This window comes from Ascaphus truei, chromosome 4 (genome assembly GCF_040206685.1).
Source record: "Ascaphus truei isolate aAscTru1 chromosome 4, aAscTru1.hap1, whole genome shotgun sequence".
In the NCBI taxonomy this organism is placed as follows: domain Eukaryota; kingdom Metazoa; phylum Chordata; class Amphibia; order Anura; family Ascaphidae; genus Ascaphus; species Ascaphus truei.
The window spans coordinates 27,097,871-27,113,011 of record NC_134486.1 but is presented as its reverse complement, the minus strand read 5'-3'; the positions used below and the strand labels follow the sequence as shown (position 1 = coordinate 27,113,011).

The following is a 15,141-nucleotide window of genomic DNA, read 5'->3' as shown; positions in this document are numbered from 1 at the left end:
ACTACCTCAGGTGCCTACCTAACCCCATTGAATGCCGTCCCAGTGGTAATTATTATGTTGCATTATTTGCTTAAGAGGGTCTAATCAGCTGAGCACCATTCCATTTTTCTGGACTAACTTTACTCCTGTACTCTAGTTACAGTATTTGAGAGTTATCAGGATACCGGAAACCAGCCTTCAGGGCAGTCATGAGATAATCCTATGACATGCACTGACCTGTCAAACCTTAGCAATGACATTTCTTTTTTTTTTTTTTAGAGCTTCTGGTATGTAACTAGAAAAACTTCTATTCTCCTTATTTTGCACGTTTACAGATATATACTCATTGTACTTCCTGCCTTCTCTCGCGGCACACGTTGGTCTTTGTGTACTCTGAAGAAACAACCTGAGTTGGCAAACCAAACCAATCTGGGATATAACGTTTTGGGATAGCTGCAGCCGTCGATACCTTGGAGAAGTGAAAAAGGAGAGCTGTACTGTAAGTATGAAACATTTTATTTAGGTTTGGAACACACACACACAATAACACAAAGCATGGCTTGTCACTCACAGGAAAGTTATTTCTTCCAGGTGTGCACATGGTTCTTTCAGTCGTGTCCTCTAACAAACTTTGACATTTTAGTTAAGCTCTAATTAAATATAATGCTTCCCAAAGCAGATTTCAGTGTGAGAATTAAATACATGAATGAAAGACCATGTTCTGCATGTAGTAATTAAACTCGGCACATCACTGCAGCTCATTATACAATCCAATTAACACTATTTATTTCTCAGTTAAACAAAACCACTTTTAATACATTCCCCCATTTATCTCAGATGAAACGTTGCATTCAAATACACAAGTAAAAAAGGATAAAAAAATATTTGCTTTTCATGGCTGCAGCTCAACATATTCTTAGCAGATTTTCCCATTGGATTAAATAAAAATATATGTGTTTTAAATTTATGTAGATACCTAAAATGTGGTCATTTTTTCATACAGTATGTTTACAAGGGTCGTAACAAAAGATATACCGTATGTTTTTTTTATAACATATTTAACATATATTGTATAATAATACTGTACCTGTATTGCCTGCTAAATGAGCCAGCAGTGCACCTTGTTGCAGTCCCCGCTGCCATGCAAGTATTTCAGACTTACCGTACTTCCCCCTCTGATGAAGTATGTCTGACGTACGTATTGATGTTATTGTGTCATTTGGTCTTTGGTCCTACAGTACAAACCCACAGTCCTGTATCTCATTGGTGTTCTTCCGGTGTCTCGCTATGCCATTGTCCACGGGGCACGCACGTCCCATCTCTGTGGTTGGGGTTTTAGCTATGTGGGCAGTGTGTCCAATGTGTGCTAACACTTACGTGATTGTAAGTTTTCACTATAATTTTTATCAATAACTAGCTGAGAGCCCGGCGTTGCCCGGGATGTTTGTGGTGTGGGGGTGGCATTTGGGTGGGGAGTGGTCCACGCGGCCCATGGCAGTGTGCGGTGGTACTGCTGCTGTGGCTGTACTGATGGTGATTGTATCGGTGTGCTGATTTGGGAGGGTTTGTTGCTGATGTGGGGGTGCGGATGTGGGTGTGCCGATGGGGAGGTGCGAAGGTGCCAATGTGTGGGTGCTGATGGTGTTGATGGGGGCTGGGAATGGTGGGGAGCCGAGAATGCCAGTGTGCTGGGGGGGGGGGGGGGGGGGGCATGGGATACCGGTGTGCTGATGTGGTGGTGCTGGGGATAGTGTATGTGTGTGTATACGTGTGTGTGTGTATATATACACACGTGTGTGTATACATGTTTGTGTGTGTGTGTGTATACATGTTTGTTTGTATACATTGTGTATGTGTACGTGTGTGTGTGTATACATGTGTGTGTGTGTATACACGTGTGTGTGTGTGTGTGTATACACGTGTGTGTGTGTATACACGTGTGTGTGTGTATACACGTGTGTGTGTGTATACACGTGTGTGTGTATACACGTGTGTGTATACGTGTGTGTATACACGTGTGTGTGTGTACACGTGTGTGTGTGTATACACGTGTGTGTGTATACACGTGTGTGTGTGTATACACGTGTGTGTGTGTACACGTGTGTGTGTGTATACACGTGTGTGTGTGTATACACGTGTGTGTGTGTGTATACACGTGTGTGTGTATACACGTGTGTGTGTGTGTGTGTATACACGTGTGTGTGTATACACGTGTGTGTGTGTATACACGTGTGTGTGTGTATACACGTGTGTGTTTGTGTGTATACACGTGTGTGTGTGTGTGTGTGTACACGTGTGTGTGTGTGTGTACACGTGTGCGTGTGTGTGTGTACACGTGTGTGTGTGTGTGTGTACACGAGTGTGTGTGTACACGTGTGTGTGTGTGTACACGTGTGTGTGTGTGTGTACACGTGTGTGTGTGTGTGTACACACGTGTGTGTGTGTGTACACACGTGTGTGTGTGTGTACACACGTGTGTGTGTGTGTGTACACGTGTGTGTGTGTGTGTGTGTACACGTGTGTGTGTGTGTGTGTACACGTGTGTGTGTGTGTGTACACGTGTGTGTGTACACGTGTGTGTGTGTGTGTACACGTGTGTGTGTGTGTGTGTACACGTGTGTGTGTGTGTGTGTACACGTGTGTGTGTGTGTGTGTACACGTGTGTGTGTGTGTACACGTGTGTGTGTGTACACGTGTGTGTGTACACGTGTGTGTGTGTACACGTGTGTGTGTACACGTGTGTGTGTACACGTGTGTGTGTACACGTGTGTGTGTGTGTGTACACGTGTGTGTGTGTGTGTACACGTGTGTGTGTGTGTACACGTGTGTGTGTGTGTGTGTGTGTGTACACGTGTGTGTGTGTGTGTGTACACGTGTGTGTGTGTGTACACGTGTGTACACGTGTGTGTGTGTGTGTGTGTACACGTGTGTGTGTGTGTACACGTGTGTGTGTGTGTACACGTGTGTGTGTGTACACGTGTGTGTGTGTACACGTGTGTGTGTGTGTACACGTGTGTGTGTGTACACGTGTGTGTGTGTGTACACGTGTGTGTGTGTGTGTGTGTGTACACGTGTGTGTGTGTACACGTGTGTGTGTGTGTGTACACGTGTGTGTGTGTGTGTACACGTGTGTGTGTGTGTACACGTGTGTGTGTGTGTGTGTACACGTGTGTGTGTGTGTGTGTGTACACGTGTGTGTGTGTGTACACGTGTGTGTGTGTACACGTGTGTGTGTGTACACGTGTGTGTGTGTGTGTACACGTGTGTGTGTGTGTGTACACGTGTGTGTGTGTGTGTACACGTGTGTGTGTACACGTGTGTGTGTACACGTGTGTGTGTGTACACGTGTGTGTGTGTGTGTGTGTACACGTGTGTGTGTGTGTGTACACATGTGTGTGTGTGTACACGTGTGTGTGTGTGTGTACACGTGTGTGTGTGTGTGTGTACACATGTGTGTGTGTGTACACGTGTGTGTGTGTGTGTACACGTGTGTGTGTGTGTGTGTGTGTACATGTGTGTGTGTGTGTGTGTACACGTGTGTGTGTGTACACGTGTGTGTGTGTGTGTGTGTGTACACGTGTGTGTGTGTACACGTGTGTGTGTGTGTGTGTGTGTACACGTGTGTGTGTGTACACGTGTGTGTGTGTACACTTGTGTGTGTGTACACGTGTGTGTGTGTGTACACGTGTGTGTGTGTGTGTGTACACGTGTGTGTGTGTACACGTGTGTGTGTGTGTACACGTGTGTGTACACGTGTGTGTGTGTGTGTGTACACGTGTGTGTGTACACGTGTGTGTGTGTGTACACGTGTGTGTGTGTTGTGTGTGTACACGTGTGTGTGTGTGTACATGTGTGTGTGTGTACACGTGTGTGTGTGTGTGTACACGTGTGTGTGTGTGTGTACACGTGTGTGTGTGTGTACATGTGTGTGTGTGTGTACACGTGTGTGTGTGTGTGTACACGTGTGTGTGTACACGTGTGTGTGTGTGTGTACACGTGTGTGTGTACACGTGTGTGTGTACACGTGTGTGTGTGTACACGTGTGTGTGTGTACACGTGTGTGTGTGTGTGTGTACATGTGTGTGTGTGTGTGTACACGTGTGTGTGTGTGTGTGTACACGTGTGTGTGTGTGTACACGTGTGTGTGTACACGTGTGTGTGTGTACACACGTGTGTGTGTGTGTGTGTACACGTGTGTGTGTGTGTGTACACGTGTGTGTGTGTGTGTACACGTGTGTGTGTGTGTGTGTGTACACGTGTTGTGTGTGTGTGTACACGTGTGTGTGTGTGTACACGTGTGTGTGTGTGTGTACACGTGTGTGTGTGTGTGTGTGTACACGTGTGTGTGTACACGTGTGTGTTGTGTGTGTGTACACGTGTGTGTGTGTGTGTACACGTGTGTGTGTGTGTGTGTGTACACGTGTGTGTGTGTGTACATGTGTGTGTGTGTGTGTACACGTGTGTGTGTGTACACGTGTGTGTGTGTTTGTACACGTGTGTGTGTGTGTGTGTGTGTGTGTGTACACATGCGTGTGTGTCTACGTATACGTGTGTGTACGTGTCTGCGTGTGTCTGCGTGTCTACGTGTGTCTACGTGTGCCTGCGTGTCTACGTGTGCCTGCGTGTCTACGTGTGCCTGCGTGTCTACGTGTCCCTGCGTGTCTACGTGTCCCCTGCGTGTCTACGTGTGCCTGCGTGTCTACGTGTGCCTGCGTGTCTACGTGTGCCTGCGTGTCTGCGTGTCTACGTGTGCCTGCGTGTCTACGTGTGCCTGCGTGTCTACGTGTGCCTGCGTGTCTACGTGTGCCTGCGTGTCTACGTGTGCCTGCGTGTCTACGTGTGCCTGCGTGTCTACGTGTGCCTGTGTGTGTATGTGTACGTGTGTGTGTCTACGCGTGTGTGTCTACATGTGTGTGTATACATGTGCCTACGTGTGTGTGGTATATACGTGTGTGTGTACGTGTGTATACGTGTGTGTACGTGTGTATACGTGTGTGTACGTGTGTGTACGTGTGTAGGGCAGGGAGGGTGGGGGCGAAGGGCAGGGAGGGTGGGGGCGAAGGCAGGGGAGGGTGGGGGCGAAGGGCAGGGAGGGTGGGGGCGAAGGGCAGGGAGCGAAGGGCAGGGAGGGTGGGAGCAAAGGGCAGGGAGGGTGGGGGCGAAGGCGGGAGCGAAGGGCAGGGGTGAAGGGCAGGGGACGGGGGGGGGTGAAGGGCAGGGCCGGGGGGGGGGGTGCAGGGCCGGGGGGGGCGAAGGGCAGGGCCGGGGGCGAAGGGCAGGGCCGGGGGCGAAGGGCAGGGCCGGGGGGGGGGGGGGGAGGGTGAAGGGCAGGGCCGGGGGGGGGGGTGAAGGGCAGGGCCGGAGGGGGGGGGGGTGAAGGGCAGGGCCGGGGGGGGGGGGGTGAAGGGCAGGGCCGGAGGGGGGGGGTGAAGGGCAGGGCCGGGGGGGGGGGTGAAGGGCAGGGCTGGGGGGGGGGGGGTGAAGGGCAGGGCCGGAGGGGGGATGAAGGGCAGGGCCGGGGTGGGGGGGGGGTGAAGGGCAGGGACGGGGGGGGGGTGAAGGGCAGGGCCGGGGGGGGGGTGAAGGGCAGGGCCGGGGGGGGGGGTGAAGGGCAGGGCCGGGGGGGGGGTTGAAGGGCAGGGGGGGGGGTGAAGGGCAGGGCCGGGGGGGGGGGGGGAGGTGAAGGGCAGGGCCGGGGGGGGGGGGGTGAAGGGCAGGGCCGGGGGGGGGGAGGGCCGGGGGGGGGGGGCAGGGCCGGGGGGGGGGGGTGAAGGACAGGGCCGGGGGGGGGGGTGAAGGGCAGGGCCGGGGGGGGGGTGAAGGGCAGGGCCGGGGGGGGGGGTGAAGGGCAGGGCGGGGGGGGGGTGAAGGGCAGGGCCGGGGGGGGGGTGAAGGGCAGGGGGGGGGTGAAGGGCAGGGGGGGGGGGTGAAGGGCAGGGCCGGGTGAAGGGCCAGGGCGGGTGAAGGGCCAGGGGGGGGGTGAAGGGCCAGGGCGGGGGGGGGGGAAGGGCCAGGGCGGGGGGGGGGGGTTGGGTGAAGGGCCAGGGCGGGGGGGGGGGGGGTTGAAGCGCCGGCCCGGGTGAAGCGCCAGGCCGGGTGGGGTGAAGCGCCGGGTGGGGTGAAGGGCCGGGCCGGGGGGTGAAAGATCTCTTCCCGTGCGGTTACTTACCTCGCACCGGGCCGCGCTCCTCCTCGGGTTCCTCGGCGGTTCACCCCGGCGATGCGGAGCTGAGACGCTCAGGTGAGGGGGTGTGTGGGCCGCGGCCCGTGCAGCTCCCGACAGAGACAGCTAGGCCTGAGAGCCGGAGCAGCGCGCGCGGGTATGGGGAGCTGGGGGCGCGGCCTCTAGGCCTGAAGGTGAGAGCGGCGACAGCGTGCTCTGGGGGGGGGGGAGCACCGGGAGAGCGGGTGAGAGCACCGGGAGAGAGGGTGCTCTGGGGGGGGGGGGGGAAGGGAGGGTGCTCTGGGGGGGGGGGGGAGGGGGGGAGCACCGGGGGAGCGGGTGAGCACCGGGAGAGAGGGTGCTCTGGGGGTGGGGGGGAGAGCACCGGGGGAGAGGGGTGCTCCGGGAGAGAGCGGTTGATGTTGAGGTCCCGCGGAGTGGTGATAGGGGGTAGTTCCGTTGTTGCGGGCCAGCGGCCAGGAAAGGGGGGGGGGGGGCGGACAGAGGGTGAGGAGGGGGGTGAGGGGCTCCGGAGCAGCATCGTGCGGTGGATGTTCGGTTGAGTGGGGGGGGGGGGTGAGGGGCTCCGGAGCAGCATCGTGCGGTGGATGGTGGGGGGGGGGGGGTGAGGGGCTCCGGAGGAGCATCGTGCGGTGGATGAATGGGTGAGGGGGGTGGGTTAGTTTTGGGTGTGCTCCGGGGATGTTCGGGTGAGGGGGGGGGGGGGTGTGATGGAGCATCGTGCGTTGTATGTTCAGCAGCGTGCGTTTGCTGTTGGTGTGAGGGGGGGGGGGTGATGGAGCATCGTGCGTTGTATGTTTGGGTGAGGGGGGTTGGTGATGGGCTGCAGTAGCGGGAGAGCTGTGGCGTGCGTTTGTAGTGTGCATGAGGTTGGGGGGGGTGATGGTGGAGGGGGGTGCATGAGGTTGAGGGGGGTGGTGGTGGAGGGGGGTGCATGAGGTTGGGGGGGTGGTGGTGGAGGGGGGTGTTTGTAAGAGGCAGTGCGGTGAGTGTTAGGTGCTTAGAAGCATTCCAAAGGTCACTGAGGGGTGGGACAATGTGGCAGTGGTGTTGGCCAAAGGCCAATGAGAGTCAGTGAGGGGTGGGGCAGTGGGGTGAGGGGTGGGACAGTGTGGCAGTGGTGTTGGCCAAAGGCCAATGAGAGTCAGTGAGGGGTGGGACAGTGGGGTGAGGGGTGGGACAGTGTGGCAGTGGTGTTGGCCGAAGGCCAATGAGAGTCAGTGAGGGGTGGGACAGTGTGGTGAGGGGTGGGACAGTGTTGAGGTGGAGTGACAGGCCAAAGGTGCAATGCGATTGGCCCTAGGGACACAGGGCATGCAGACAAACATACAGACATTTCAGAAATATATAGTAGATATACACACCACACATACATATATACACACCACACATTATATATATATATATATATATATATATATATATATATATATATATATATATATATATATATATATATATATATACACATATATATATATATATATATATACACATATATATATATATATATATATATATATATATATATACACACCACACATACACACACATATATACATATACACACACACCACACATATATACACACACACACACACACCCTGCAGCCCGTTTTTCACACACACACACACACACACACACACACACACACACACACACACACACACACACACACACACACACACACACACACACACACACACACACACCCTGCAGCCCGTTTTTCACACACACACACACACACACACACACACACACACACACACACACACACACACACACCCTGCAGCCCATTTTTCACACACACCCTGCAGCCCGTTTTTCACACACACACACACACACACACACACACACACACACACACACACACACACACACACACACACACACACACACACACACACACACACACACACACACACACCTACACCTTGGTGCTGTCTGGTGGCTCTGCAGTTGCAATGCCGGGCAGGCTGCAGCCCCATTGGATGGGAGCGGTCACATGACCGCTCCTCTGCTTCCCCTCAGAGGTTTTTTTTTTTTTTAAATGAGCTTGCAGCCCTTGTTTCCCGCTGCTGGCGGCCCTGATCGCGGCGCCCCTCTAGCCAAGCCGCGGCGCACCAGGGCGCCGCGGCGCACAGTTTGGGAAACACTGCTGTACCTGATTCGGCAGTCTGTGGTAGCAGACGTGAAGGTTTTGATAGCTGTGAAGCGTGGCCCCAGAGCAGGTTGAGGATTAGAGGATTAGGTGTTGCAAAAGCAAAGCGTGAGGGATGGGACAGTGTGGAAGTATTAGGGCATTGGTGTTGGACGCAGGCCAATGAGAGGTGTGCGGGGGCGGGCATTGGACGCAGGCCAATGAGAGTCAGTGAGGGGTGGGACGCAGGCCAATGAGAGGTGTGCGGGGGCGGGCATTGGACGCAGGCCAATGAGAGTCAGTGAGGGGTGGGACAGTGTGGCATGAGTGTTGGACGTAGGCCAATGAGAGGTGTGCGGGGGCGGGCATGGCCTGAGCAGGAGTGACAGGCCCAAGGTCCAATGCGATTGACCCTTGGGACGCAGACATACAGTGATTTCACAAATATATAGTAGATATAGCGTGTATACGTTGGCACTGGTCCCTTGGAGGCTGCTACTGTGGGGAATTGGATCACCCACATTTGGAAGAAAGCCTTTTGTTCTGACATACTGCACAAAGCTTCTGTGTTCAGGGGGATTCTTTATTTGAAATGGTTTTGCAAACAATCTATATTTTCACGTAAAACCATCCGCTATCACATACACTTTTTTAATTTTTTCTGAATCATTCAAAGGTATTATTGTAAAGTATAGTGCTGATGCGTAGGAATTAACAGCAGTGGACAAACATTAAGAATGATATCTTTAGTGTCATGTTAAAATGCCTACATGAAAAGACAAAAAATGCATGCTACGTGTTTGAACCATTTAGTTACAACCTCCACCCTCAGCAAAATGCTCAATGTGAGTGTGGAGTTTTACCTTTGTTAGTTGTTTTGAGTTGTTGACTCTTAGCCTTTTTTCCTTCAAATTAAGGGTTGTCAGACATGTACTCACACACACAAACATACACACACACACACAGGTATCATCCCCAGGGCAGAGTATTGTTTTACTGCCTACAGTATAGCAAAAAAAAAACCACATAATGTAAATTTAAGGAAACATACAGTATCTGTATACACCTAAACATCAGAGTCTTGCAAACACATTACTTTTTGCTTCTCTCCCCTTCTCCCTTCCAGCAAAACCCATATTTCAGAGTGTGGACAGAGCTAACGCCACCTATACAGCCCTTAGTAACATCTCATTAAATCCCTGCTTTAACTACAGTATAATGGAGCTCTCTGGATATGCTTTGATAGAAGGAACACGTCTGTTGCATATCATTAGCACTAAGGTCCTTTTTGGCTGAAAATAGCTGGTAACACTGTGCTAGTGATCTTTGAAGATATCCATAAGCACTTAACGAGGCGTTAACTTAAATTAGCACCTCTTTAAATCAATAACAGAGCTTTGTGGATCTGGGTCCTAGAGTAAACTATATCCATTGCCTCCTCAACCATTTCTAAAGGTGCAGTCCCAACTAAACTGTTCGATCAATGTTGACTTCACTGTTGCGCTGTTTTTTTGGGCGACCCTATGTATACAGTATATTTATGTTGAAAGCAAAACATCTGGATTTCTCAAGCCGGGAGCTTTTGAGAATAGATGTGAGCCTTCAGAGTTGAATTGGCAATTGTCGAGGTTTGTTCTACAAGGAATATAGAGGAAGAAGACCACAGATACAGTTCACATTTTAGCATTCAAAGCCATTTACCAAAGGCCTTTTAGCATTTTCAAGATTTCATAAGAGTCAGAATATGAGTCCATTCAGCCAATATTACAGCCATCTCATTGTAATGGATTCTCGCCACAAACCGGACAGGACCGCGAGGTCGAGGTGGGGATTAAGAAACACTGACCTAGAGATGCGAGGTCGCGTCCGGTGGGCAGGTTTGTAGTCGTGGATAGCTGGGTCACGGTAGGAGAATGTAAGATAGTTGAAGGCAAGCCGAGGTCGAGGATTGGAGAGAGCAGGGTTGTCATAGGGAAGCCGAGGTTGAGGGTTTGAGAGAGCAGGGTAGTCATAGGGAAGCCGAGGTTGAGGGTTGGAGACAGCAGTGAAGTCCAAGGTAAACGAGGCAAGGCAAGTTGAGAAAAGTCAGGGTGTTTGCGAACCTGCAAACTTCACAAGATTTATGCTCAGCCAACTTCCATGTGGAAGAGGCTGAGCATAAATAGCAGGATCGGCAAATCAGATGCAGGATTACTCCTGCAGGCATGGTAGAAGCAACAACCAATCAGGCGAGTGGAGCTTGACGGGGGAGGAGCGTGTGTCTGATCCTCACACTCATACTGTCGCGGCCGAGTTTATTCTAACCTTTACCCGGTCTCGGCCGCGACAGATACCGGGCACGCGCCGAGGTGTCCCATGCGCGCGCCGGAGCCTCTGAGGATCGGTCCTCCGATCGGGGCTTCCCCCTCCCCTCTCCGGGTCCGCCGGAGCCCACCACCGCCATCCCCCACATCGCGGGACACTTGGGGAGCCCTGGGCACGCCGAGGGAAAAAAACGAGCAAGCCGGGAAACCTCCCGGCTTGCGGCTCGAGCCAAGTTCAAATAAAGTGTGCCACCTCTGTATAACAGACAAGGGGGCACAAGAAATTCTAGATGTACTGTATGAGAACGGCAAATAGACAGCAGAGATGTTTTCTTTTGGAATATCAAACGCTTATATAACTTGGAAATAAATCGGCAAATAGATTTCCTCAGGTGTACACAAACCAGGAGAATGGGCTATTAACATTTATATTTTTGCATACCTAGTAAAACAATGGGACTCTAAAACATGGCTTCTGCAGACACTATGAAGATTCTGGTATGTTGCAAAACATTGAAAGACACCAAATCAATATATAAGGCTTTTGTACAGTAACTCCTTGGACATATTCTCTGGGTTACGTTTTACCTCCTAGGCCTCTCAGAGTTCTGTGGAGTATAAAAAAGCACAACAGAAGAAATCCAGATAACCCCTGGCCCAGGTAGTATTGGTTCCCATAACTATTCTAGTTGTTCAAATGTCAACTAAGATCCTTATCTTCTGCACCAAGAGTTCATCTTTCATCACAATCCATTTGGCATAACTAGTCTATAAACAAAATATTAACATAAGCCGGTAACCAAGTGCACCTGTAAATAATAACAAAAGTGCACTAGATGGGAAGGTTAAGTTTCAAAGAAAATCCATGGGGGGATGCCGAGCAGAGCACGCCGCTTAAGGCCCACTGGGAGGTGAATGCAGGCACCTGCCTAGTGGCCACAGCGTGCTTGAACTCTGCTCGGATACGGGAGCAGAACAGCACCCGGAACAGAGCCTGGCCAGGGCCAGGGACTGCTAGTTACTGTATGACACCTGTCAAATCCAAAACATTTTACAGAGTATAGTCTTTTCTTTATTTTTATTATTTCAACACATTTTGGATTTTCCACAGCATGATCTAAAATGTTCATCTCTTATGGCAGGGGTGCGCAAATTTTGTTAGTTTGCGCCCTCCCCCCTGCCTGCTCTCCCCCCCTGCTCGTGCCCCCTTCCCCCCCTTACCTTGTCTCCGGCGTTTCTGGTGTTGCAATGTAATGTGACCCTGCGGCGTCATTTGATGCCAGAAGCTGCCAGAGACCAGGTAAGTTACAGAGGCCTTGCTCACTCTCCCGGCATTTGTTGAAATGCTTGGGGAAGAGTGCGGGGCCTCTGTATGCGCTGCGCCATCTCCAGAAAATTTCGAGCACCCCAGTTTGCGCACCCCTGTCTTAAGGTACAGGCCTCTCTACATTGAGAGTTTCCATTAATATGTCATTACTTGGTGACATGCTTTTAAGGACATGGCAAAATCCAGACCTAATATTGCGAAATACAGAAAAAAAATTTCTTTTATGGAGTCTTACCTAATAATTTATAATTCAAACTTAAAGTTGTCACCTCTTTACGTCTCACTCAAACAGATCTATATACTGTACCCTCATTCTGAGTAACCCATCAAATAAAAAAAGGGAAGACCCTCCACAAATTAAATATACAGGAATAAGCATTTAGGACATTTTTTAGTTCCTTTTTATCCTAGAAAGAGATAGGCCGGTTCAACCCCATCAATAGTCAATGGACCTCAAACTGCCTTATGGAAGCTAGTCCAATACCTCCTATTCAACTTAAAGCATGTTCTACCAGAGATGCAGCAGCTTCCTGGGCACAAAAATCAGGCGTTTCTTTGACAGAAATTGAAAGATGAGCTTTGATACACACTGTTTAAAAATGATAGATTTAACTTGCAAGATTGTGCAAGCACCATATTTGGAAGAAGGTACTGTACAGGCTCAAGTCATTTCTCCAGCACCAGTAAGTGAGTACAGGTGCAGCCACGAGTATTCGAACACTTGCCTTGGAAAATCTGGGGCAATCTCCCGGTAATGCTGCAACATTTCTGTGACATTTCTGCAGATAGACTAATGGCCCAGAGGATTAACACAGCGGTGGTCCCTGGCAGTCTCATTCAAACTGACCAGGGATCCCTGCTGTGTTAATCCGATGGGCCATTAGTCTTTCTGCAGAAATGTCAGAGAAATGTGGCAGGATTACAGGGATATTGCCCCAGATTTTTCAAAGCAGTGTTCGGATACTCGTAGCTGCTTCTATACAGATGTAGCAGATGTTACCGTAGCCGCTGGCATCTGCCAGCACATGCAATTGCACGGTAGCTCTTCCCCTTTCTTCAGGCGCAGATTAAAAAAAAAACATTTAAATTGTGTCTGCTATACAAACTCCTGCTGCGATGGGGTAGCCAGAATAACAATAGAGATTTGCATTTGATATTTCTTTCTCTTCTAACCACTCCAGAACAGCAAGTTTCCCCACCCTTGTATTCTGGAGGGGATGGGGGGTGGGGGGTGGTTCTTTTCGATGAAGTGTTTTATTGTCATTTCAGTTTGGTCAACTGGGATTAAAGGCACCAGAATTGTTGTCCAACCCCTCATACTACAATTGAGGGAGAGAACATAAATGTTAATCTCTCTCTTTAAATTGCACACAGTGGATAGAAGAAAAAAACTTACATATATTTCTTTTTCCATAGATAAGAACCAGAATGAATGGGACTAGAGGCAATGCCCAACAAGGCCAACGTAGGATTGGGACACTGGAAAAACCGACACGATTTAAAAATCAGGACTTTAATGCTTTGAGAGAATATCATTTAAAGGCGGGTCTGAGATTCAAAGATGAAATTTTTCCAGCCGACAATAGCACTATTGGGCCTCGACTGCAAGCTGAATTCCATATTCGAAGCATTCAATGGAAGAGACCACCGGTAATTCTGATAATGCATTATCCTTGCTACTTATGCTAGAAGATGACAATAGGCACTTTTATATGTTTTACAGATTCGCACATTAAAAAGTAGAGAAAAGAATTACAATACCCGAGGACCACAGAACTGTTAGGAGAATATTTTGTATATTTTCATTTAATACTGGACCTATATTCCTAATAGATATGTGCAAACTTTTTGCCTAACTTCGTGAACCTGGAAAAAATGAGCAGTTTTTTGTTATGCTTCAAAAATATGCAATACTAGGAGAGATGGAGAGAGATGGAGAGAGATGGAGAGAGATGGAGAGAGATGGAGAGAGATGAGAGAGATGGAGAGATATGAGAGAGATGGAGAGAGATGGAGAGAGATGAAGAGAGCTCTATATAGCACAGTACCCATTAATTTACAGACATCCAAAAACACGTGAAGAGATGCATGTGAGCACACCTGTTCCGTGGGTGCATTATTAGTAGAGGTGAGGACGAGCGATGTGGCTTTTAAGCAAGCATTTGAGGTGCCATCCCTGTACGTTTCATTCGTTGGAGCAGTAGGTCCACCTCAAAGCATGCTGGGTGAAAGCTGTAACAGTTTAGCTGCAGCTTCTCAAGTAGGTGGTGATGTAGATCCAACATCTTATTATCCATCCTAAAAGAAATTGGCATAGTTCCATTTTTATTCCTCTGGCCTTCTCTTGTCTCATTATCATTCCTTACTGTTGAGGCACCGTGACCAGAGAGAAGATGGAATTACTTGATGATCATGACCAAGATGTGTACTAGCTACTGACCCTGGCCATTTTTTCAGTTTGGGTGTGTGGCGTGATGCACCAGCATTTATATTTATAAGTAATAATGGTGTAGGATCTTGCACAGTATCTTACTATATTCATTCTCCAACATACAAAACCTCTTGCTAATTGCTTCTGCTGCTGGCTTCATGTCCTCTTCCTATTTGTTGTTTTGAGAACCGTTGCTTTTGCTGTTGTGCTGTGTTGTTTAATTTCTTTGTGTTTTTTGTTTTTTTATGAAGTAAAAACAGATAGAGAACACATCTATTTTTTATTTTGTTTTCCTTATTTTGTCCCATTAGCAAAATCATATTATGTATCCTGATACTATTGCCAAAATATATTTCATACTATGGGGAGGAGGGGTGAGCTGGAGAAACACGGTGGTCATCCTACCAGACATTATGGTGGAAGGCCTCATTCCATTCTGCTCCCCAAAACCATAAACATGAAGATGAGGTCATGCATCCAGCGGTTATATCATAGAAACATAGAATTTGATGAAGGATAACAAATTCCTTGCCCCGCTAGTCTGCCCATATAATATGCTTTGTGTTAAAAAAATATAATTAAATAAATAACTGTTAGAGCAGGGGAGGCCAACTACAGTCCTCAAGAACCACCAACAGGTCCGATTTTAAGGATATCTGCTTCAGCACAGGTGGCGCAATCAGTGGCTCAGTCATTGACTGAGCCACTGATTGCGCCACCTGTGCTGAGGCAGGGATATCCTTACAACCTGACCTGTTGCTGGCCCTTGAGGGCTGG

General features: G+C 49.7%; 1 protein-coding gene across 1 annotated transcript in view; it reads left to right on the top strand.

Annotated features, from left to right (window-relative positions):
- Positions 1–320: 320 nt before the first annotated feature.
- LOC142492631 (calpain-13-like) overlaps positions 321–15,141 on the top strand; it is a 93,186-nt gene continuing 78,365 nt past the window's right edge. Inside the window, exons 1-2 of the mRNA XM_075595455.1 lie at positions 321–478; positions 13,350–13,583. Coding sequence (XP_075451570.1) covers positions 13,362–13,583 — 222 coding nt within the window. The 5' untranslated portion in view covers positions 321–478; positions 13,350–13,361. The remainder of the gene's footprint in view (positions 479–13,349; positions 13,584–15,141) is intronic.